Source organism: Ambystoma mexicanum, chromosome 9 (genome assembly GCF_040938575.1).
Source record: "Ambystoma mexicanum isolate Mex_15411 chromosome 9, UKY_AmexF1_1, whole genome shotgun sequence".
Taxonomy (NCBI): Eukaryota; Metazoa; Chordata; class Amphibia; order Caudata; family Ambystomatidae; genus Ambystoma; species Ambystoma mexicanum.
Genome location: NC_090931.1, coordinates 1,198,936,683 through 1,198,963,034, shown reverse-complemented (window position 1 = coordinate 1,198,963,034; position 26,352 = coordinate 1,198,936,683). Strand labels below are relative to the sequence as shown.

The 26,352-nt window shown below is 42.5% G+C and overlaps 1 protein-coding gene across 1 annotated transcript in view; it reads left to right on the top strand.

The window, feature by feature from the left end:
* Positions 1 to 26,352, top strand: part of THSD7B (thrombospondin type 1 domain containing 7B) — a 2,969,219-nt gene that overhangs the window by 2,663,772 nt on the left and 279,095 nt on the right. Inside the window, exon 20 of the mRNA XM_069616536.1 lies at positions 4,337 to 4,454. Within this exon, the coding sequence (XP_069472637.1) occupies positions 4,337 to 4,454 (118 nt within the window). The remainder of the gene's footprint in view (positions 1 to 4,336; positions 4,455 to 26,352) is intronic.

Here is a 26,352-nt window from a genome sequence, read left to right as displayed (position 1 = left end):
ATGTAGGATTTGTGTTCTGTCATATACATCCAACCTAGAGGTGGATGCAAGGCGAGCACAAACGAGTTGATAAAGGCAAGGTGCACCCTACAGCATAAAACAGGGATGCTCACTAGGAAAAATAAGGAAAAAAAACAAGATAAGCACGGGCATAAACATGGCACAAATCATGGACCCAGTCATGATTAAATCCCCCCTATACAGCTATGCCTCGCGGGGAATGGACCGAGGGTCCTACTAATCCATCCAATTAATGGAGGATTTAAGAACACTATTTCTGGGTATCTGGTAGTTCAAACAGAATGACCATTCTTCTTAGGGGCGTTAGTGCCCTAAATCTCAGTTCCTGTTTTGGCAGCTCAAGACCTCTGCCCCGGCTCCCATGAGTGTAACTTTTGTGCTGAGCCGGGGCCCATCTCCCACTCAACTTCCAGCATTCCTGCCTAATTGTTCAAAGGACCAACTTGATACAGATAGTTGTGGGTGTACGTGCATGTTTTTTGCTGCGCCTGACAATGGGAATGTATTAATCAAACAAGAGATGAGGCCTCATTGTTTTGTGTCTCTGACACAGCCTGCGAGGTTTCATGCCTACTCTCAAATACAGCCCTAGTTCATGCTCGGGATGTCAAATACATGCAATGTAGTCTACGTCACACTATTGCAAAGCAATATTTAGTAATCCCCTAAATAAGTTCCTAAAATACATGAATTCCCCACCGACTACTTGCACCTCTCTGTTCCCCCCTCTCCCCTAAACCACCCTCTAAACACTCTAAGTAGTTTAATATATTTTATGCAATCTAAATTGTTTTGGAGGTGCAGTGGTCTGAGCGTGCATCCCTTCAAAATGTTGTCTACAAGTTGGGATGGGATAAATAATTCTAACTTAAAAATGTCTAAAAAAGATTTAAAGCAGAAAAGGAGTGTTGCCTTTCAAATATAACTCCACATTTCAAAGTTTCTTTTTTGTTAAGACTTCTCAGAACCTCCCAAAAAGACCATACAGAGTTTTGTTTAACAACAACCAAAAGAGGTCAGTTGGAAACTGAAATGCTAATGAAAGAAATAGACAAATAATTTAAGGTATCTCGAACATGTTCTGAAAATGTAGAAATGTACTAGAAAATGTTGTTTAATTCCTGCTGAATATCAACGGTTTCAAACTGGTTTATGCAATGATTCTGTGTGTTGCTCATGTGGAGCGAAGAAGGAACTATAATGATGTAGTCAAGTCCTTTGTTGTCTCGCTTTTCACAATGCATCTTTGAAAATTTCTAGAGCGGGAAATTCCAACAGCCTATATTTTAACAGCCGGTTGATGCTACTCCCTTAAAAAAGAAAAACGTAAATTCGAGAAAATTGCTGTTTTTTCTGGCCCTTTCCTTGTGGTGGAAAACTAACTGGTGCTGAAAGTGTGGACCCCATTTCAGAAACAGGGAATTAAGAACTGGATTACCCATGTGCTTTACAATGCCACATTTGAAACACTGACATATGAATGATGTAACAACTATTTATTGATGACTTGATCAGGAATACTTATAATGACTTATATGACTTATAATGACTTAAATGCAAAATATAATGTAAGTAAAAGTATCCACCTGATAAATTCGTATTCACTCCTCCCTTGTGTTGCATTCCAATGGTTTGTCGTTTCACTGGTCATTTAAAGTTCTATTTAACTAATGATCAAACAGTGCAATAGGTTTCAATATCTTACGATTTTATTTTAATATTAAAAATATGGGCCAACACATGAAGGCAATCATAAGAACAATGTATATTTTTAAACACTCTAGAAAAGGAAGGGAGAGAAACAGAAAGAGGACAATAAAGAACCAATTGATCAATGGTAGTGTTGCCTGTAGACAGTGGTTTCATTTGGCACATAATCATTTGGTCAAAACAATTTGAAAACTCCTTACTAGGCGGTGCAACCACAAAATATGGCAATTTAGTTGTTACAGAGTGGATGGTGCTATGGCCCGTAGGCCTGTAGGCAACTACACACTCTCTTAGATAAGCAGATCATTTAGTTAGATTTGAAAAACACAGATTTGATTTGCTCCTGAAGAACAGGGAATTCACTTCACCACGAATCTCAAGATGTCGCAAAAGTCATTGTTTAGCTGCATGTGTCGTAGAAGTACGACCCAAGCCAGGGGCTCATTTAAAGTGAAGGGAGTGCTTAGAAGTATTGATACACATCATCTTAGTGCCCGAGAAGGAGTTTATTTTATCAATAGATTGCTGATAGGGCCCTTCTGTAATAGGACTTGCGGGAGAGAGTATGACGTTTAATGCCAAGTTCAGCCCTTATAGAGGGTGAGTGTAGTATGTTCACTGTTCGACTACTGTGCGCATGTCGAGGCGTAGTGGTTAATATGTGAAGCACAGCATTCTGCAAAGATTGAAGGGATTTTAGGGCAGAGTGCTGCAGTGATCTATTTTGGAGCCTATGACGGCTCTAACAATGGTTGCGCAATTGGACTGACAACTGAGAGCATAAGTGCCTTGACAACATTTGATAGCAATTGAAACAGTGGATTATGGAATGTGCTGTGGAAACATGGAAAGGGTGCAGTAGAAGATAACAACAATTGTCTTGATTTACTTCTGTAGTGATCTATAGAGAAGCCTGTGAGGATAGCTTTTTGAGTCCTCAAAAATGTTGTTGGATGTGTATTATATGACACAATGACAAGTTTGGTTTATTTGATTTATTGTATTTTATATAATGTATGTTCAGTGCTTGCCCTATGCAGAGGGTCTCAGAGTGCCTTACAAAGTTAAAAGGCTACAAAAGGTGGGAAGCATACAGAAGTTACAAAATGTTTTCAGGAGAGGATAGAAAGATTAAGATAGACAAGTGGTAGCAGGGCAGATAGGGAGTGAGGCTCTGTGGGGAGTGGTATTAGTGTTTAGCTTTATAAAATTTACGCCCATCGATCCTTCTATTTCCCATCTTAGTATGTACTCCAACACATTAGGTTAAGTTATGGTGAATTCCTGATTCTATTGCCTTACCGACTATCTAGTGATAGTGTGCACCGGAACATTACAAGCTCCTTGATTAGATTTGATTTGAATCATTTGTAATGCACACACAACAAACTAAATTGAATCCTTGTGCAGATGAAAATATAACTGAATGGAAAAATCAATCACCTAGTAGTCATTTCATTGCAATGATGAAGAAGAGAGTCAGTTATTTAAAAAGATAGGTCCTCAGGCCTGCTCAGTATGACAGAAAGGATTTGGATTTCCTTAGATTGAGAGGAAGGCTATTCCACAAACTGGGTCCAGCAACTGAGAATCTACAGTCTACTCGTGAGACACATTTTGTCCTTGGGATTGTGAGCAATAATGTGTCTTCAGACCTTAGGGCCCGGGCAGGACAGCACAGGTTAAGCTTATCCCTTATGTAGCTTGGTGCAATGCCATTGTTGCTACTTATGAAGCTACTCGTTTTTTTTTTATACTTAAACCATGTGCTGCATACCTGTGATACCCACAAATCAAGCGATTCGTAGGAATGGTGCCATGATTTTGTAAAGATTGCTGGTAGAGGTCAGGCATGTGGATGATAGAGCTCTCATAAGGGATGGTCACTGTGAGCCAGTTCCCTGGTTTTACATTTCTTTAAAGGACGACCATTCATTTACAATGTGCATGTCATTTTCACACACGCATTAACATTCCCTGTTTCAACAATATTGCATGACCAAGGGGAGTATACCAGTAAATAGTATGGGGTTACTCTTTTTCCATTTTCAATGTTCTTGGGCTTATTTTAACAGTTAATAGGTTGTAAACATTCCCCCACCTTTCACTTTAGCTCTTTGCTGAGCAGAGTATGGGGCTATTATTCTGGTTTCATCAAGCTGCTACCTTTGATAGGGGATCAGTGAAAAAAAACAGTTTCTCAAGTTTCCATTTTGTTCCCCTATGCCTCTGTAGCCAGGAATAAACACAATGATTAGCCACTTGTGTCCATTGTGTTACCTACTCTGCTGTGCTGCACATGCCCAGAGAAGAAAATATATAATACCAAATATATTAGAGTCAAATTAATATGATATGGCTACATGTGTGTGTGTGTAAATGCTAACTAGACATCTGAGCTACGCGTGTTTTTGTGTCTCTCAACAATGTATGTTGATGATAATAAGTTGTTTTTCATTTTGTGGGGTTTTCCAATGAAAATATGTTACATTTAATCTAACACTTTTTACATTGTACTTTCTATTGAAGTGAAAATGAACTTACCAACAAAATAAGTAATATGAGTGACTAACACTATTATTTTGTTTTATTTTGTGATTGAAAGAATAACTTGGAAAAACCTTCAAAAATGAGCCTTCGCTGTCTTATTGAATGTGCCGTTAACTGCCAGCTCTCAGAATGGACAACATGGTCCGAGTGTTCTCGCTCTTGTGGTATTGGAGGTAAGTCAAGTGAACATTGGGTGGAAATAAATTGTGCTAATGCTAAGAATACTCGGAGGTCACTCCTTGTTTGAAAGGTGCATTACCTGGCTGGTTGACATGTCATGTGATGATATTTGAAAAGTGTTTTTCCTGAAACAATAACAAATGTATCCAGTGAGCTCGGTGGGAATAGCATTTGCTGAAATGTTTCATCCACATATTTATCAGAAATCTCTGAAGACTGAGCACTCAGGATGAAAAATCACTCTCATGCCAGCTTTTTCGCAAAGATAATTAGGTCACGCTTGACACAAAGAGCAGGGTGCCTTGTATTTAGTGGGGTTTGCTGAAGAAACATGTCAGTTTTCTTTTTCAGAGAAGGCTCTCCACAAAGAAATCTGGAATAGGAAATGTTGAACACACTTGATGATACCACCAGTTGTGTTCACAGACATGTTTTCTCACAGAGAAAAGATATGTAATTAAGTAAATGGAATAAGAATTTTGTAATGTTGCGTTAACACTCCATTCCAAGGGCTGGAATGGGGGTTAATGGCTGAGCAGCCCAAGTTAATGGCCCAAGCAAAGCAAGGGCGGTTAACGAGGGATCTGGGATGTTACCCCATTCCAGCCCTTGGAACGGGTTGTTAACGTCATTACCACCTCGGGTTACCAAAGCAGTACACCAGGGTGCTAAAAAAAAGTATTTTCATTCATTGAGCGGGCTGAGATCAGAGATTTCGATCTGCAGAACCTGATTGGCTGCACCCCCCCAACCCAGGTGCTAATTGTACATATATAACATTTTTGGAAAATCATTACATAAGTCGAGATGGAATAGAGCTCAAGTTTGACCTAGACAATGCATTAAAATGTAATTCAACGTTTCCTCCACCCCCACCATGCCAGTGCTGTTTTTCTTCTTGTTTTCGTTTTTTCCTCAAAAAATGAATTTAATCAATGACAAATGTCTATCTGGGTATTTGGGTATTTCCACTCTGAGGTCTATTTATCCACACACAGCTAGAGATACTGGGTCCACCAGAGTTCCCAAACACTGACAATCACAATTCTGTGCACTTGCCATTCGCCAGCAATCAACAAATCAGGATACAGACATATTAAATTCAAATTGGCAAAAAGGCAAGATGTTGAGCTAGGCACTTCAGAATTTTTTTTGCATAGACTCTTGGCAAATTAAAGTCTTTGAGTAAACATGATGGCACTTTAACCTAAAACATCTGAAGCATAATTGGATTGCCCACAATAAAAGAAAATAAAGAAAATTGTTAAAACATACCTTATAGAACGACCAAAGGAATGCCAATCATTCATATATAATAATAAAATAAACGAGTTAAGGCCAAATTAAGCAGGTTCTCTCTATACATGTAAATTACAGATGTTTATGAAACTACACAAAGAAAATGGAACATAACTGTTTCTGTTGTTTAGAAACTGTCAGCATTTCGCTTTTTGAATGAAATTCACAGTCCCAATAGCAGGGCCAGACTATAGTATTAAAAACCGTATGATTTCAGTACAGCATCACACCTGGATTTAATTAAAACAGACACAGGGTTTTAGTTAGATAAGAAATGTATTGTTAGCTTGTGTTTGCTTACAGAAAACATTACTGTCCTGCAAAGCCTAATTTGAATAGACAGGAGCAAGAAAATGTTATGGAAGGATGTATGTTTTTTGTCAACTACTTATGCTAGTCTTTCAGTCAAATGCATAAACAAAACATTTTAACTTTTAACTGTTAAAATAAGTACAAGAGAATTGAAAATGCTAAAGGATAATGCCATATTGCCTACATTTACGGATGCAAAATCATCAGCACAAAATATTCTAAGACCAAGGTTTGAAGAAATTAGACCTTAGAATTGTAATTGGTCAACAAAAAGCAAGTGATGTGCCCACCATGTGCGCAAAAGGTGCATATACATGTTCTACATTCTTCGAACAATTCTAGAACAATGTAAATGTTACAGATTCTATGCCATGTAGATGACGCTACCTAACTGTGGAATATATTTGATTAAAGCAATTATAATAACAATAATTGGTGTTGAAAATCCTGTATGAAAATACCACACCGTACTTAGTTTCTTATAATACATGCTCATCATAGAGTCATCCCAAAAATCCCTTTACTGCAGAAGGAGGTGCTTTAGCCGGTGTGAGAAACTAACCCATACCATTAATTGTAAGCATTTTTCAAGTCACCAAGGAATTCCATAACCAAATGAAGGAATGCGTAAGAAGGCAGACCTTCGAATTGGTCCAGCAGATGCTCGCAGCTGTGCAATTGCTATTCACTGAGGTCTGGAAAGTTATTAAATCGCTCCAGAGACCCATCTGTGGACTCTGCCTGCAGCAGGTCTGCGAGGGATCTGTCTCCTTCTCAGTTCCGTCATCTTTCACAAGTGCTAATTCCAAATTGTCTTGGTTGTGATGAAGTTTCAGTTAGTTGACATGATTAACCCTGGGTGTCTGCCTTGGGACCTTTGTATCAATTAGGAAGTTATGTGAAGGATTGCACCTGGTAACAGTTTAGAAGGTGTTGCTTTTTTGATTTCGATTAATAATAAAATGATGTGCTAATCCAACTCAGGAAGTGTGGTTTTCTAACAGACCCCCTTTCAGAAAGCTCCATGCCAAAAGGCATAGTAAACACATATGGCCTGCTGCATTAGTCTCCTGATCTGCAGCATCTGCTCTTCTGTGGCACAGAGAAGTTTCTGAAGTTCAGTGTGCCCTGCTTAACAGCTGTTGTGACATCAAAGTTGGAGCAGGGAGAGGCTGCATTTAATGTCTGCACCTCTGATCTAAAACCATTATAATGGTGAGATTGTCCATCTTCTAGCAGGGTAATATCTAAGAATAAACAATACCTTGGTTTGGTAAGGTGACTGATATTGCACATACTACTTAAAGCAACACCATATTTATATCATACTCATGTCAACGAGCTATGGAAAGGCTTTGTTGATTTGAAGCCAGTCAGCCTGTACCTGCTTCATACAGCAAGACAATGGTTAGAAAGGATGTCGCTGTTTGATCCTCTGGGAGATTGGGTAGCACCTACCTCCAACCCAAGATACTCTCAGCAGGAGGGCTCCTGGTAACTATGCTTCAAAGATGTACATCCATAACAGGGCCAGCTTCACACCAGGGTATTGCATACCAAAGGGCATTTGAAGCTGCAAGCTTGGTAAGGGGTGGTTAGAATAGTCAGGCAGAGCATAATGGACTGGAGGTAGGGGTACCTACATCTTGTTTTTCTGTGGGCTTCTCCTTCCTTCCTGTCCCCTGCACTTCCTGCAGGGCAGAGTACATTGAATATGATGCAAGAAAGCAAGAAAGCAAAAGTCACTTGTCACCTAGACAGGAATTTGACCCCTTAAGGCAGGCATGCTTTTATCACTCCTCTGGGACATTTTCCATGTTTAAGAAAAGGGTGACCCACTCCTTCTATAATTATTTTTGAACAAGAAGAATTGTTTTGGACCAAGTCATCCAGTTCTGAGGCAAAACCAGTTGTTCCAAGGCAGCAGCAAGCTCTGTCCCCTAACCATCCAAAGGATCATTGGGGTGACTGAGGTTAGACTACGACCTGCACTCTTTGCCAGCTGCAGTGGTACCTAGTCTCCTCACTGGATGTAAAAGGTCTCCTGCAGAAGTAAGTTAGCCTCCTATGGCGATCTAGAAGTAAGACCCTCTTAGGAGATGGTTCAACTCTAGTTTATTAAAAATAAAAATGAAATGCCTCACTGACCCTATTGCTAAAAGAGAATTTCCTTCTGAAAATCTAAAACTAAGTTGCTCATCAGTATGTTCAAATAACAGAACACAATCTTCCATCCTAACCTGCCCAACTACATGGCCCTTCCACTAGATGAACATAACCAAAACAAACAGATGGGCTTTCACACTGGGAAGTTTCCTACACCTGTCAACTGACTCCCTCTTTTTCAGACAGCCTTTAAATGAAATGTTCCTCCCAGGAGAGGGTTCCCCAGCTGGGATACTCCAACAGTACCTACAAGGAAAATCCAAATCTTTGCTAGTTCCTTGCATCGAAAAAGACAAAGGACTGGACTCATAAATATTGCTGGTGCCTGACTTCCCAGTGCCACTGGGAGATTCCAAGTCCGGCACCCTGTGAAGTCAGGTGCCGGTAAAATGTAAGTCCCCATTCCCATGGTGTCCCATAGGACTCCTACTTGTGGGAGTCTCCTCCTCCAGGCGAGAGTACCAGTGTTTTAGGATGTCTCAGTAACGAGAAGTAATAGGCTTTTGATTAAAGGAAGTTGGGAAAGAGGAGGGTTCAGTAGTGGTATCAGTCAAATAGAAAGGCTTATCATCTTTACTGTTGTGGTTCACATGTAGGCTGAGACTACAGATATTATAAGATTTCTCACCCTACTCCAGGAGTCTTCGTCCCAAAGGGGAAGTCACTCCCAGTGAGTTTCTGCTTTCCCAAACCTTTAGGGAGGGTCCTGAGGAGAGTGCTCACCTCCCTAGCCTCAAAAGGGGTTGGCTCCCCCTTGAGGAGAAAGAACAAATCCACTGGACTCATCGCACATTGACCTAATGTGGTTGACCCTTCGAACAGCACCATTCTGTTGCTGAATAATACTGCACAGAGGTAAGTAGAAAAGCAGGTAGACTTTTTTTATAGTGCAGTGGTTTGCCTCCAAGGAAGCATCAAGGCTTTAGAATCAAAGCTAAAAACCAGCCGCCATGAAGATTGCACAGTCAGGTCTATGGGTAATGTCTACAAGTCCAGTTGTCTTCCATCTCTCAAAGTGAAAAAGGAAGGGAATTTCAGAGTGTTGATGCCTTGACAGCAAATTAATGAATACCTAATGTATGTGGTATTTTGGCACAGTCGAAAATTCGGCTGATATGGATCATAGACGTCTCAACATAGTAGGAGAAGCACTTCCTGGTCAGTGCCTGCTTTGTAATAGGCCTTATGAAGAAGACACAGCACTTTACATTCCACCCTTTTGGCTACTGGCATACAGTCTACATACAGTATATACATTTGGAGAAATATGTTCACATTGATTGCAATGAAATATTAGCCCTGTGGCTGCATTTTAAATAAGCTGGAGTTAAGCCAGAGATTTCTGTCAGACCTACACATAAATGGCATTGCAATAGTCAAGGAAACTGGCTATAAAAGATTTAATTAACTGCACTTTTTCTCAAAAGGAAAAAAAATAACTAAGAAGGTTTTCAGTTGAAAAAAGCAATTACTAGTCCTCTTAGTCATTTGGCCATTTAGAGTCAATTCAGGGTCTAGCCAAACTCTGAGATTATGCACTAGAACCAGTGGCTCGGGGCAAGGGCCAAGCACTGGTGGTTAGAAACTCCTTCCCTTGGGGTTTCCTCAATGGTCTTTGTTGTGATGTGCTTTTAAGTGTATGTGGAAGCATGTGATGTAATGCAGAATGTTATGGTCCGGATGATAAAATGTTTGTGGTGAGGGTTCCAAGCTCAGGCACTTGGAGAACCCCTGCCTGGGTGATGGGTGCCAGTGCTTTGTTCCATGTAACTGTTCCTAATAAGCTAACCTGATGTAACCTAAGAAGATGAGAATAAAGCTTAATGGAACTTTCCTGCAGCCTAAGCAAGTCATTATATTACATTGGTGACGAGGATGGTTTTTCAAAAGAAAAGTAAATGAACCTACATAAGAAAAGAGAAGAAAAAGCTGAACATTCCACTCAGGGGGTGCAGACAAGAAAGAGAGGGACCACTGCCCCCCATCAAGTAAGTCCCACCAACCAAAGCAATCAAAAGTGGGGAGATCTTTGGCCCCATAGTTCCCATTGTAAAACCAAGGGAAGATTAAGAAGCGGAGCCGTGCCTCATCTGAAGGGCACAGTCTAAGACCATGGGCAGAGAGAGAGAGAGGGGAAGCTGTGCCTGAACTTACATCAACTTAAGATCCGGGGAAGAAGAAGACAGGAGTGCTGCTGATATGTAGAAGTCCGGTTAATTAAAGCGGCCTAAAGGTTAAAAGGCAAATGAGTGGAGGACGAGTGTCACAGGATCGTTAATACAGTGGGACGGTAAAGAAATATTTGAGACAGTGTGAAGACGTAGTCTGCCATGGGAGGTGCTGCTTATAACACCTATATCCCACCTGACGGTACACTGTCTGAGAGGCTGGGAGCGGAGATGCGTTGGGCTCTGTGGCTGGAAAAGAAATTATGATGTTGCCTTGAAACCCGAGGGGATGGCGACCGGCAGAATGCGATGCGCCTGCTCGGAGTCGAACATGCAAGAACATCCTCATTTGCGAGAAGGTTGAAGAAAAGAACCTTCCAGTTCCTGCCGCTTTTTTTCAAAATTCCAGAGATCAGCGGATGTATATGGGCTGCCGCATGGCTTATATTTGGCAGCAGCAGTACTGTTTTGATTCGGAATAGCAGTTACACTGTGACTGGTCCCAAGTACTGTTTTTAGACTGTCTAAGAAGTACGGAGGGACATTTCAAATTGAAGGGTTGGCAGGCAAATACCCATTCCGTTTTGAACGGCTGGGAAATGCCAAGTTCGGTTTTCGAGATTGAACCAGAGTAAGAACCTTGATATGGCGTAGGATTTATTCATGTGTTGCGTTCGCAGTGGTTATACTAGGGGTTGCATTTGGGGATATGTTGAGAAGTATTCTGACCTCAGGGGTGCAGTTAGCCCATTGTTTAATTGTCAGAGTTGCAAAGAGAGGAAGTGTATAGTGCAAGCCAAGTAATAGTTGTTTTTACACATATTCAGAGAACCCTGCAATGATAATGTCGCAACTTAAGTCTTGTGTCAAGCAGGCAGTGACTGTTTTTATGTCTCGTAGGTGATGAGATCCACAGAAGGGCTGGCAGCATTTGTGTGGATTAAAGTATTAGCTGTCACAGGTGTGTGTGAGCCTGATGTTTTCTTTTGTGGATACGTTGATTTCCAAGTCATAACCCTTTGAGGAATTTTAGGTCTGGACTTCTGCTTTGCAAGCTGCATTATACATGCTTGTTCAACATGCAGGTTTAAAACAGGACTTACAAATTACAAAATGAAGTAGTGTGTTGTACTATGATGTAATGGTGGTTGTGTCCAGTGCAGGACAATGTGTGTTTGTTTGCCAGTTTAACAGTTTGGTGTTATGCAAGTTTGGCAAATACTGGAATGTGTGTCAAAGTCTTCTAATTGGAGTGAGTGTGGTGGGATGAGAGATGTGGTTATGAATGGTGTACACAATCACGGTAGATAGGGAGTGAAAGACTTCTGGAGTATATGTATAAGTGGTTGGGAATTTTGTATTTCCTGCCAGTGTTAAGGGTTGGGAATAGGTAGTTGCCCACCAAAGTAGAGAGGGAGGTCATGCCTTCCGCCAGTGTCAAGTGGTTGGTATTGTGTGTTCCCAACCAAGGTAGACAGGGAGGTCATGCCTTCCGCTAATGTTAAGAGGTTGGGAATTGTGTATTTCCCGCCAGTGTTAAAGGTTGGGAATAGGTACTTTCCCACCAAGGTAGACGGGGAGGACATGTCTTCCACCAGAGTTAGGAGGTTGGGAATTGGTAGTTTCCCACCAAAGTAGACATGGAGGTCATGCCTTCTGCCAGTGTTAAGGGTTGGGAGTGTGAGTTCCCGCCAAGGTAGACATGGAGGTCATGCCTTCTGCCAGTGTTAAGGTTTGGGAGTGTGAGTTCCCGCCAAGGTAGACAGAGAGGTCATGCCTTCCACCAGTGTTGAGAAGTTGAGAATTGTGAGTTTCCCACAGAGGTAAATGGTGGGGGTCATGCCTTCCATCAATGTAATTGGGAAAGAATCAGTACAAAGTGACTGCACATGCAAATTCGCACCAACCTGAGGTGATAGGGGTGTGATGGCATTGTGACATGGTATGAGTGTGCAGCTTGAAATTACAGCTAGAGTAGAGAGGAAGGGACGCTTTCCGCGTTGTGGATTCAGAGTTTAAGAGGAGGAGGGATGCCTCCCATTGTAATTTTTGCAGAGTTGCGCTTCTCTTTAAACAAGGTGCACTGTGTGTTGTGTATGTATGTGGTGATCTTGGATGTATCGGAGATGTCTTGTGATGTGCTTTGTGTGTATGTGGTGTCTCTGGAAGAAAGGGAGATGTTTTGTGATGTGATTGTAGGTGTATGTGGAAGCATGTGATGTAATGCAGAATGTTATGGTGTGGATGAGAAAATGTTTGTGTTGAGGGTTCCAATCCCAGGCAGTTGAAGAGCCCCTGTCTGGGTGATGGGTTCCAGTGTTTTGTTCCATGTAACAGTTCCTAATAAGCTAACCTGGTGTAACCTAAGAAGATGTGAATAAAGATTAATGGAACTTACCTGCAGCCTAAGGAAGTCATTCTATTACTGGCTTATTGAATTTATTAACTTTACAGATATTTGTATTTGTATTTTATTTATTTGTATAGCGCACCAGGCCCAGGGGCATCCGGGCACATCACTTAGTTACAACATAAGAAAAACAGACAGAACCATAATTACAAAGTTTACAAGTATAATGCAGAATTTGCAGGTATAATAATAGTAATGAGAGGACAAGCAGATTATATATACATGTACAAATTAAGCAGATAACCCAGAGCTAAATGTCCTGGGTGGCCAGCCAGGTTTTCGTAAGGTGTTTGAATCTCGGGAATGAGGGTTCTGCTCTAAGCTCATTAGGAAGCGTGTTCCAGAGTTTAGCTGCCAAGATAGGGCAGCTAATTCCACCTGATCTTTGGAGATTGAAACGTGGAACCTCAAGGCAGTTTAAATGAGCCATTCTGCGGGGTCTAATGGAGTTGTGGAGGGCAAAAATTGGTTGGCCAGGTAGCAGGGAGCTTGGTTATGAAGGCATCTGTGGGTAAGAGCCAGGGTTTTCAGGGAGATACGGTGTGGGACTGAGAGCCAGCAAATATTGTGTCTGGTGTCGGATATTTGTTGGCGCCTGGGAATGTTCAGGGCAGCTCTAATCGCATTGTTTTGGACAATTTGCAACTTGTTTAGGTTGCAGCAATTGGTGCCTAGGTACAGTGCATTGCAGTAATCAATCTTGGATAATAAAAGAGTTCTAGCCAGGGTGACACAATTGGTTGCATAGAGGAAAGGGAGACATGCTGTAATAAGCTTGCAGGTATATGCCGCTGTGGAAGAGACTGAGTTAGTTTGTCTGGTCAGGGATAGGGTCGAGTCAATGTAGATCCCTATGGTTTTTGTGTCCTTGGCGGTTGGGATAATATTCCCATCGATGATGAAGGACTTGAATGCAGGGTCGAGTTTGGTAAGTTTTTGTGGCGAACCAAGAATAAGGAGCTCAGTCTTTTCATCATTAAGACAGAGTCCGTATTGAGCCATCCACGCCTGGATGACCTGGTAGATGACATTGATAGCGAGGGAGTCAGCCGTGTAGTCACCTGAGATAGGGATTAGTATCTGGGTGTCGTCGGCATAGTTGGTGTAAGTGACACTCAGATAGTCTAAGATATCGAAGAGAGGTTTGGTGAGCATGTTATACAACGTGGGTGAAACACAAGATCCTTGTGGCACGCCACAGGAGACAGGTGCAGGTGGGGCAGCCGCTAGTGGAGAGAACACGCGCATAGATCTATTGTCTAAAAAGGAGCTAATCCAGGTTGTAGCTTTATCAGAGAAGTGTGCAGCTGATTTAAGGTGGTGGCAGAGGATTTCTTGATTGACGAGATCAAAGGCCGCCGAAAGGTCCAAGAGGAGTAGAGAGCAAGTTTGCCTTTGTCTTTTAGATCTTCAATCTGTGTTTTTAAATCTATGAGGGCAGTTTCAGTGCTGTGACGTGGCCGGAACCCAGATTGCCTAAGTCCCAAGAGTTTGTTAGATTCAAGGTTATCTTGAATTTGTAGATATGCTGCACGGTCGAGGATTTTTTAGTAAAAACGGGTCCGTGGTGATTGGCCTGTAGTTTGTGGGTATACTAGCGTCCAGGGTAGGTTTTTTCAATAGGGGGATGACCCACGCGTCCTTTAGATTGTCAGGTACGATCCCAGAGCTAAAGGAAAAGTTGATGAGAGTAGTAACTAATGGCGCTAGGTCATGAGCTGCTTCCTTGATTATAGGTGCCGGGCAGAGCTCGCCTTGGCAATTGGTCGGTTTTAGGCTGGTGATGATGTTTTCCACTTCGGAAATGGAGGGTGGAGAGAAGCTAAAAGGAGTCAGAGAGTCTGGGTTGGGGTGGTTTAGGGTGGGGATAGGGTTGGGTTGTGGGTTGCATTGTAGGCTTGATTGTTTGTTATTGATTTTAATTTGGAGGGTGGCAATCTTGCCGAGGAGAGCCTCTTGGATTTTGGTACACCAAGTGCTATCTTTGATGCAAGTGTCTGGTGCAGTGACAGGGGTTTCAAGTTCTTTTAGGATTCTAAACAATTCTTTAGTGTTAGATTTGGCTTGTTCGATACGTTTATTGTAAGTTTTTAGCCTGGAAATGGCTTCCTTGTAGTTAAGGGTGGCCAGGAGGAGGCACGATTTGTTGGCTGCGGACTGGTTGCTTTTCCAATGTGATTCCGCAATTTGTTTTTCTTTGCGCAGGGTTCTGAGCTGGGGTGTGAACCAAGAGTTCAGGTTGGCTCGAGGTTTGGGTTTTCTCAATTTGGATGGGGCGATGATATCTAAGGCTTTTTGCATAGCGAGGTTAAAGGTGTCAACCATAGCAGTGGGGTCGGAGCATGAGCGAACCTGGTCATTGAGAGCCGGGAGGAGGAGGGGGAGGAGTCTGTCGCAAGTGATGTCCCGTTTATTGCGGGTGGCAGTAGACAGTGCAATGGTAGGAGAGAGGCTGGCAGGTATGGACTGAATGTTAAATGTAATTAAGTTGTGGTCGGTCCATGCATACTGTTGGTTAGAGATGATATTGATACGACAATTGTGGGAGGCTAGCCAGTGGAGGGTTCTGCCCTTAACGTGGGTAGGTTGATAGATAAGCTGTATGAATCCTGCATTCATAAGCATATTATCAATAGTCATGGCAGCAGTGTCATTGGGATCAGTGAGGCCCAGGCTAAAGTCCCCTAATATCGAGGCTTGGGATTTGGTTTTGGTGTTATGAGTGATTATGTTGGAGAGGTCCTCAGCGAAGGTGGATAGCGGCCCAGGTGGCCGGTAAAGTAGATGGAAGGTGATAGAGTGGTTAGGAGTGACGGCTAGTTTGGCTGTCAGTGCTTCCATAGAGGAAAAGTGATGCACAGAAGAGAGGTGGAAGTTTAGAGCATTTTTATGGATGATGGCAATGCCACCACCTTTGGAACGGTTAGAGTTACGATCATGTCTGATAATGTTGTAACCTGGAGGGATGGCAAGGGAGAGTAGTGGGCCAGAGGCTGCACGAAGCAAAGTTTCAGTGATAGCCATAAAGTCGAGGTCGAGGGTAAGAATAATGTCAGCCACTTCTAGAGCGTGAGCCGTGAGTGATCTGACATTGATTAATGCACCCTTAATATTGCTAGTGTTAGGGAGGTTGCGGTGAAGTGATGATGGGTTTTTCAAGTGTGTGGATGCGGTGGAGATCAGAGGCTGTTTGTTAAGATGCACAGAGTGATGGGAGGCGTGCGTGAGTCGCAAGCCAAGTCGGGCATTTCTCAGGGTGATGGAACATGGTATGTTTGGTGAAGGTCTGGAAGCAAAGTGTTGGAGCCCTAAGGCTGGGTTGTTGCGGTAAGGGTTGGTGTGGTGAGCAGTGGACGGCATAGTCATGGTGTTGTGAAGCTTGGGGTAGTGGAGGGAGGCAGTGGTGTAATTGGGTACTGTCCCACCGGTGTGCCGTGTGAGGTAGAGTAGGGTGGGCAGTATTCTTGCAAACAGAGTAGTGAGGGTACAGTCTAAAAGCAGATGCCTGTCAGATCTACGAAAAGGGTGGTTGAGGTAGAGGTGCTGTTGTAGGCAATCTCACACAATGTTAAACAATAATAACAATGACCACCGCAGATGCAGTGGCGTGCACAGAAAGTAAGGCAGCAGTAACCGCGGTAGCAGTGTATTAGGCTACAGATACTTAGATACCTAGATACCTAGATTCGATTTTAGCAGAGGGAGCCAAAAAGGCAGTCGATTAAGATGCAGAAAGGCACAAGTTCAAATACATAATCCAAACATACCTAGATTCGATTTTAGCAGAGGGAGCCAAAGAGGCAGTCGATTAAGATGCAGAAATGCACAAATTCAAATACATAATCCAAACATACCTAGATTCGATTTTAGCAGAGAGAGCCAAAAAGGCAGTCGATTAAGATGCAGAGAGGCACAAGTTCAAATGCATTAGTAACAAACACATAAATGTGATTTGTCTATGAGGAGAGTGGATAGTAGAGATGTCTACCAGAATGTAGAGTACATAGGTCCGACTAAAGGTGGCGTACTGTTGTGAATGTTTTAAGCAACCTTAACGTCCAATGCAGTGGCTGGGACGCATAGCAGATGCTGGTAAGGTAATAAAGGGAGCAGATTGAGTGGACAAGGTAAGGGGCGCAGGTGGAGTAGGTAAGACGAATATGAATTACTCACAACCTCATAAGAAACGAGCAGGGGGTATGGACCTGGGCTCTGGTCAGCTTAGGACAGATATGTATTTCTGCTTTTTGCTCATTTTGTTGGATATAGTAAGCAGTCACCCAAATGTTAACTTGTTCTATGCAACACTTAAACTGATAATTTGGTTTATCATTGGTGTTCCCCAATCACAATATAAGTTGTTTATCATCAGCATACTTATAACAAGTCATGTCGAAGTGTTGCACTAGATCTGCCAGTGCGGTCATATACAAGTTTAAAAAAGTGCGGATTTAGGGATGAACCCTGAGTGACCTCACATGTGATAACTTCCATAGATGAATGAAAGGGTGGAAGATACACTGTTTGCTTTTGATTGGTCAGAAAGTATTGGACCCATTCCCATGTGCAACACCGAGCATAGATATGTTTCAGAAAGATGTCATGGTCTACCAGATCAAATGCTTCTGACAGGTCTAAAAGGATAAGCAAATCTGTTCGTCCAGCGCCTTCCCACAATTTGAGATTGTCGAATGTAGGTAGTAAGAACTTCTTAGTATTATAACCCTGAGTGGAACCAGCGTGAATTTCATCAAGCCATTTGGGATCTTCCTTGGAAGTTTGAAGTTGTGAGGCCAACACCACCTCAAGCAGTTTACCCACGTGGGAAATCAGGTGGTAGTTAGCAAATGAGACAGGATCCAAAGAGGTTATTTTATTTTTAATCAAGGAAGGAATGGCTTGTATTTTGAGAAATGTGGGGACTTTTCCTAACACAGGTCACAAACCACACAAGATATTATTATTTTTTTGGTATTATTCAGTTTATTACAAACTTTTAAAAATAATACAAAACCATAGCATAACATCATTTAACATTACTTGTCACACTCTCATGTTTCCAAATGTTTCTGTTCTGACATCATTGACATTGCTTCCTCCCCATTTCAGTGTAATGGAGGGGTGTAGAGTGTTGAAGCTCAACCCTACTTCCTAATCACTTGCTTGTTTGACATCCAATAATCTCTTATTAAGTAGTTCAAGATATAATGACAATGCTATTGTCAGATTTTTGTGTTTGCTACTGTGCATTCTTGCCCACCACTCGTCGATGCTTTTTCCAGCTCTTTGCTTAGATAATACGTTCTTGAGTCTCTCAATCCACTGCAATTTAATACCAAATGTTTCAGTGTTTCATCTTCATTGTTACAAAATCTACATGACTGATCTTCTGACCCAGCTTCATGTCTTAGTTTTTTAATTTCTTTCGTCAGAAAGAGATTCAGTCTGAATTTCATGAAAATAGTTCTTAGTCTTTTGCAGGGGAATTTTCCATATATTTTGTTAGGCTGTTTAAGGCTTTTGCTTCAGTTGGTCTATTTGCCATACATCTATGGATCACACTCTTCTCTGATGTTTCTATCCAATCTTGTTGGAGTCAATTTTTTTTTTAACTTGTTTGGATTTTTAGCAAGCGTGTTTTCCTCAGTATTCAGATATTTTAAAATCTCTTTACATTTTATACGCCATCTCTGCAGTAGTGAGTCCTGTTCAGGATTCTCCTGTTTCAGTTGCGCTTATACTGCGGTATTTCATCGGTACCCATGACCTTACTATATAGAGCCAGTGTATTCCACATAATTCTAGCATTCATTGAGGATAAACTCAGTTTGTATAATATGCACGCTGTTGGGAAACCTTGTGGAAGCTGCATAATTCTTTTCCAGAATAGATTTTTGCATCCAGATCACACTTGAGCATCCGAACATACATTCTGCTCCATATATTAGAGCTGGTAACACTTTACTCTTATAGAAGCTTATGGCCGGCAATTTATTTTGACCATGGGCTGGTCATTTTACTTGAATTATATTAATGTGCTCAAATATTGCATACAGGTAACCTGATTCAGGAGGTCTTTTTCATTTCTCAATTCTGGCAGGGCATGGATCTAGCAGAGGTCCTGTAGGGTGACGAGTTTCCATCTACAAGATAGTTCTGAAATAGGATAAATCAAGTTTAAAACTGTTGACCGCTTACCCTGTCTCATGATAGAGCAACACATTTTTAGATGGGACTGATGAGGCGAGAGGATGAAATAGATTACATTTTATCTTCAAAAAGTTGAACTTACTCTTCACATAAAGTTTCAGAGGGTACAACTGCACATTTCAAAGGGGCTGGGGCTGGGGCACAGAATTCACAAAATTCTTTTTGAAATCTAAAAAGCTCTTTACTACTGTTAGGGCTATCTAGAAAATGATCTGAGAAATAGCCCCATTTTGTTTGTTTTATGAGATGCTTATTTTCATGGAATTGGTGAGTATTCGACAAACTAAGGTAATCATCCTGCACATTCCTACAGGCCGTCTCCAATTGACATATACATTTTTCAGCAACTCTCAAATTAACATTGTATCAATGTTTAGTGGAGTTTTTTTTGCAGTAGCTAGATGGGTCACTGTATGTCCAATTGAGTGACTGAATGCTGTGAAGAGATCAGAGATATTCTGTGAGTCTGAATGCCCATGATGTATTCTAGGAAGTTCAGAAAAAATAGAAATAAACATTGACGGACATCTTAAGGAATGTGCTTCTCATAGTTGTAATTCTTGCCATGATCTTGCAAAGTTCCAATCTTCCAAGGAAAATAGAGGATTGGAGGTATATCAGGGGAGAGGGGGGCAGTGATCTGGAGGTCCCAGCCCAAATACCAATTCATCTTTGGGGTGCAGTAGTGGTGGGTGATAGTGTCAGTGATTCCCACCATCCTTCTCTGAGGGTGGGTAGTATGGATTGTGGCCATCCCAAAGTTCTCATTGATCTCAGGCATCAGTTAGATCCATTGCTTCAGTTATATCCCATCTGTCTGCAAGGTGCCAGATAAGTCTGACTGAGGATGACCTAAACGAAAGAAAGTTCTGCCTAGAGGAAAAAGGGAGGCACTAGCCGAGTAAACGCAGAGGGATGCAGCAGCGTTAGCAGAACAGGACAGAAGGCTGCAGAAGATCTGTCAGAGCAGAAACAGATGGTCAATGAGCAACAAAGGGAAACCTGCAGACCTTCGAGGGTGCCATTTAAGGAATGCCTAAGCGTCAATTCTCCAAGGACCTAGTCCATCCATGTGAGTTGGGGAGGAATCTCTTTGACAGCTTTAAAGCACATGATTCAGCCTTCTACCTCCAGGAGAGGGCAGTCTATGAAAAAATGAAAGCACCTTACTAAGGAAAGTCTGCAAACACCCAGAACAGTACATCAGGTGCATTAGAGAGCACACAAAAAGGGGAGTCAAACCTTTGAAGCAATTGCTTATCACTCCTTGACATATCTGAGTAGATGGCTCACAAGTAACAAAGTTGACACTTTTAAGAGTATGTATCACTTGGTTGCATGTGGGAATATGCTTAAAATTGACAAATGGAGATACATCAGCATTTAGTGGACAAGAGTGTCAGAGACCCAAGGGATCTTTGACATGTTGCGGACAAGTATGTGATCAGATTAATCTAGAAGAAAAGCTCAGACATTTAGATACAAACCAGATGAGAAGGTAGCTGATACAAGTAAAAGACTGGATGGTATGAACACAGGTCCTTATCCTCGTGCTAAGAAACATCCCCAAAAGCATAATGGTGAAATCCCACCACATGGCTCATCAGCCCCTACAGAAAGACAGGGTGATGGTTCCTATTACAGTAGGACACATACACTCTCAACCCCCTAAAACTGCTTCCTGTCTGACACATATGAGAGGAGATCAAGCTTGCAAGGTTAAATAGAAGCAGGCTATAATCAGTGCTGTTCTCATGGAAAAGGAGGCCATAGTCAGTGTGGGCATCTTAGATTATAAATTACCACTAGGCCAGGGGATGGCCGATGTTCCCTAGTGGCTCAGAGTGTCAGCGTGGGAAAGGTGTTCAGATGTTTTTGGAGCATATCTTCTTGAATGGGAACAAAGCCCCAGAACTACATGAAACTGCTGTGAGTATCACTGCTGTCCAGCCTCAATGAGGCAAGAGGACTAGACTAGTTAGTCAGGGGGTTGATGGCCTTAACCAATGCACACTGACAATTGTGGAGTTTAGTTTGAAAGGGGGAAACATTTCAGTGCCTTAGATCTCTCAAGGACACTATTCCAGTGGACTGTCCGATAATGAATGACCTGCCTAAATAAGGATACATTGCCAGAGTCAGTAGATCTAGGTCAAAGGAACCAGCACGAGAAGCAGAACAGGAAATAGCACTTGAGGCAATAGGCCCAGGAGCTCTTCCAGCTGGTGATCGCAACAAAGCCAGAGACCCTAGTACTGCCCAGTCGAAGTCCCAAGACCACACGGGCACCTGCCTCTGCTGGAGGAAGGGACCTATTGGCCACTGAGGGCCTATTATTGTGCCACTTGATTCAGAGATCTCAGGGTAGTCTACAGGCATTGAACCTCAACCTGAGGGTATTTTAGTATTTGTATTTGCATTATGAACAGGGAGATCAATTTCAATCATAAATGACTTACAATAACACATTGCCAGATGGCAGAAGCATTCCCATTAAGGGTGCCTGTAAAATAGCAGAAATGTAGAATAACGATGAGAATGAATAGTGAGCCAGTTTATTCAGATGTAAAGAAATTGGGACGTAAGCAAGAAACAAAACAAAACAAAATTAAAGAGGAATACTAATTAAATATGCAACATTACATTATAAAGAAGCAGTGGTGAGGTCACGTAGGGAGGATGGGGCAGAGGACAGGGGGAGCTCCCTCTTCAGAAAGTAAGTGATGTTTAAGCTGATCTTTGAAGAGATGCACAATCGAGCTGACCTTGATTGTTATGGGCAGCAGGTTCCAGTGGAACTCGGTGAGTAAGCAGAAAAAGTGTAAGTGAGATGAGGAACAGGGAGGGTATAGGAAGGTTAGGTTGAGTTCAGAGGATTATCAGAGGGAATACAATCATATATAATCATACAGCTATTGAGGAGCAAGACCATTGTTCGCTTTGTAGACAAGGAGCCAACCAGCTAGGTTGTAACGTGCATGTGGCAAGTTTGAGGACTTTGTCAAGAGGGATGAAGCAGTAGAGAGGTAGGCCAAGGAGTAGACTTCTGCAGTAGCCCAGTTTGCTGAATAGAAGAATGAAGATTACCATTTTTGTAGAGTGGTTAGTAGCAAAAAACATTATTTTATACATGTTGGGGAGGTTAATAAGAGCAGCAGCAGCATTGGTATTGGTGGATTGTTCCAGTCGTAGGTAGCTATCAAAGAGGAGCCCAAGATTGTGAGTCTTGGGTGATGGAGCAATAAGGTCAGAGAGGAAGGAGATAGTAGATGGCAGGTAGGGGTAGCATTGGAAGCTGGGGAAAAAATGATTTCCATTTTTGAAGAGTTCAGCATGAAGTAGCAGAGATAAATCCAGTGACAAATTTCAGTGAGGCTGTTTGTAATCTTATGCGAGATGGCTGGGGTGGAGGAGGGAAAGGAGAGAAAATGTGAGTGTTTTCAGCAAACAGTTGATATTGAAAGCCAACAGATTAGCTATGTATTCCGAGGGCGGTGGTACAGGGTGAAAAGCAGAGATCCAAGCACTGAACAAGGTTCATGACATTCCTTTGACAGGCTACTTAGGATTGGCCAAGAGAGCTGATAGACTGTCTGGCCATTTTTCACTGACCCTAGAAAAGCATACAAATTAAGGGGTGTGTGGAGTCCTGCCATACTTGGCAACCATCCAGTAGATCTGGTGGCAAATGCCCCATTAATTGCGCTGCCAATGTTTTTGTGGCCTATTCAGAAATAGGCATTGGCATTGTTGGATCATCAGAGCACCTCAGGGAACTGGTACATCTTGGGAATGATAGAGCACACCAACTAGAACCCAGAGGTGGCACCCTTGAGAAGTGGCAACACCCACTGATTGTGGAGGCCTTGATAGGGATGTTCTCTCATGTGGGGTACCCTAAGGAAGTAATTTCTGACAGTGGGCCTCATTACGACCCGTGCAGTGTCGAAATGAAGGGGGCCGGTACGGGACCAGCCCCATTCTTTCCGACAGGGCTGATTACAAGCTTCCCATCGCGGGATCCGGATCTCACACCTGTTAAAACCAGGCGTGCTTTTCGGGTCCCGCGAGGGGAAGCAGGAGGTAACAACGGGCCAGTTGTAATCTGCCCGTTGTTACCTCCATCCCCATTCCCAGTGAGCCCTATGGGGTTCAAATGGGAGTGTGGAACAGTTCCTGCAAGGAGGAATGACCGGGTCCTCCAATGTTGGAACCCGGTAATGAGCCCGGTTTGGTGGCAGCCATGGAGCTAATAGCTCCATGGCTACCGCCAAACTCGTAATGAGGGCCATTGTCTTCAACTTTATATACAAATGTTTGAAACCAATGTGGGAGGAATGTGGTGTGACATACAACCTCTCCACAGCTCTCTATCCACAGAACAATGGGATTGCTGTGCACTTAAACAAGCCCCTTAATGGCATGATAGGTTGCTTGGAAGAGCGCGTGAGGCGAAAGTGGGATTATTTCTGCCATGTCTTCTGTTTGCCTATGGGAAGTGACACAGAGTGGAATAGGGTTCAGTCCATTTGAGCTCATGTTTGATAATCATGTTAGGGGTCCTGTAAGTACTGTGTGGGAAGAATGGGAGGGCAATACCTGATTTCCTTCCTATGACATAGTCGATCATGTACTTGGACTCATATCCAAAATGGACAAGTACAGAGTAAAGAGTGCGCAGAACCTCAAGGTCATCCAAACGGTCATGTAATAATGGCATGATCAAAAAGTCAGAGTGACAGAGTACACTCTAGGACGGATGATCTGTATCATGCAGTCTGTCAAGCCCAGAGCCCTTCATGATAAGTGGACTGGGCCTTATGTTGTCCTGAAGAAAATAAATGAGGTTAATAGGGCTTTCATGACAACTGTCTGAAAACTCACTACAGTTAGATGACTTGGTTTTGGCACCCTCGACGGAGGAAGAGAGCGAGAAGGAGACCTATCCACTCCTTGACTTGCTGCACGCAGAGTACACAGATTGGTGTCTGGAGCGAGTTCAGTTCTCCCTAGACCTCCGTGACCAGCTATTGTGGGACTGCCGGAAGCTGCTGGGACGGTTTGTGGGTATGTTTTCGCTCACGGCAGGAAAAATGTATCGGTGCCTCTGTGGCATTGACACAGGAGACAGTAAGCTGATGAAGAGCAGAATTCACCAGATATCTGACAAAGTCACAGACACTATCGAGGAGGAAGACTCTAAGACTTGGGGGTGTATGAGCCTTCCAATGGCCCTTGGGTTAGTCCTGTGGTACTGATACTTAAAATATTTCCCCTTTTGTGAGGACTGAAGGGGGCTCAATGTTGTCATCAAGACAGATTCACAGCCCATACTTAAGACATTTGAGCTCATTGAACGACTAGGCTCTGCCAAGTCCATGAGCACCTTTGACCTCATGGTTGATTACTGGCATGTCGGCCTGGCTGACATAGCCAAGTAGAGATCCACAATGTCCATACCAGCAGGGCACTGAGTTTACAGTCATGCTCTTTGTCCTTAAGAAATGCCCCTGACACCTATCAGAGCATGTTAAGTCAGAAGAGGTCCAGGACTGGTTAGAGGACTTCAGCATTGCCGATGTAGATGATGCTGCTGTTAAACCTGGGAAGGCCATCTATCCCACCTGAAACATCACAGCTTCAAAGCGCCAGCTAACACAGGCTACTATTAGTCACCAAGGACACCAAATAGGTGGTGGCAAGAAACTCTGTTCAGACAGTGGTGGATTGGTACATCCCCACCACCCAGACACAAATGACAGCTCTCTTTGCCTTCTCCTGATACTACATGTCTTTAATCAAAGGGACAATCACAATTTTCACGAGAAGTAGAACGTTTCATCAGTTAAAACACAAGGTTTATAATGTAATGTATTACCTAGTAGCAAAGAAAGCACTATTCAATACTCACATAACATATTCATTGGGCATTCAATACTCATAAAAAAAGAAATTCAAATATCACAACAGTCTTTAACTTGGTTTTCTTTTCTGGAATATATATTTAGCCTCATGCTGCTTTCTGTCCTTCTGAATGTTCCGTCAGTGGTCGCAGTTATTTCTTTACAACCCCCTGGTTCTATGGCAGCACGTGACGCACATGTTATTAACCCCAAGCTCTGCAGCGTTATTCGCCTTGCATTAGGCTGGCAGTTTAGTCAGAAAACACACCGTGTATAATTGCTTTTAGGAAAGCTTTCAGTCACAAGTGTTTAAATTCAGATCTTCTTAAGGTCAGAGACAGAAACGAAAGTTCACTTCCACTTGCTAATCTATTTTAAAAGATTACCCAGATGAGAAATTGTAAAAGAAACTATGAAAGAGATGAATATTCGGATTAGTGAGGTTCTTCGTGAGCGGCTTTCATCAGATTGGAAAAGTGACAATATCTTTTTTTTTTTTTTTTTTTTTTTTTTTTTTTTTTTTTATTGCTTTAACCTATTGGTTTTAACAAAAGATGCTTCGCTATGCTTTGAGTTTTGCTTTAAGTTTTGTACTTGTACTTAGGACACCACTCTCGATGTATCATGCAAGACCAAACCAGGCTTTGCTCTGGCTATGGTTTCTCTTGTACTACTTTCAGAGGGCGCTGCCGTCGGAGGGTTGATTTTCTTTAACACTCCCTCCAAGAATTTGGCTGTCGACCTAGCCCATCTTGGGGAATCTCCTGCGATCAGACGGAACCACAAGGTCTCTTCATCCAGTATTGATAGATCTGAAGTGAGTGGTGCCAAGTGCATTTTTCTTTCTCCTGCTAATGCTGGACAAAACAAGAGCAGGTGTCGGATTGTTTCTATTTGGGCATGATCAGCGCAGAGCCGGCAATGCGCATTGGTTCCTGGGCTTCTGATAGCCATAATTTCATTTGTATTCAATAAGTTCAGCCTGGCTCTCATGAAAATTTTTCTCAGGTTCTTCTCTGGAAATTTCTCGCAATAGTTCAGAGGGACTTTTAGACGATTTGTAGTGGGTGGCAGATGTTTTAATGATTTGTAGCGAAGAATTTTTTCCGTAGTGCGTATCCAGTCTTGATTTTCCAGTTTTTTCTTTACTTTTCCCGGGTTGCTCAGGAGCGTTTTTGCTGAACAGGCCACTTCTTCTAGGCTTTCAAGAATCTTACTTTCCCAATCACTTAAGGGTTTACAAGACTTTTTTGCAATTTCCGCTTCCATGATGCGAAATATCGGCAACGAGCTAGGTAACAGGATTTTTCTGTACAGTAGGACGGCACCTTGTAATATCACTGAGGCTAGAGAAGGTAAGCCCAGGTCTCTCCGTATGGCAGATATGGGGGCGGAATTTGGTAAGGATAACACTGATCTCCAT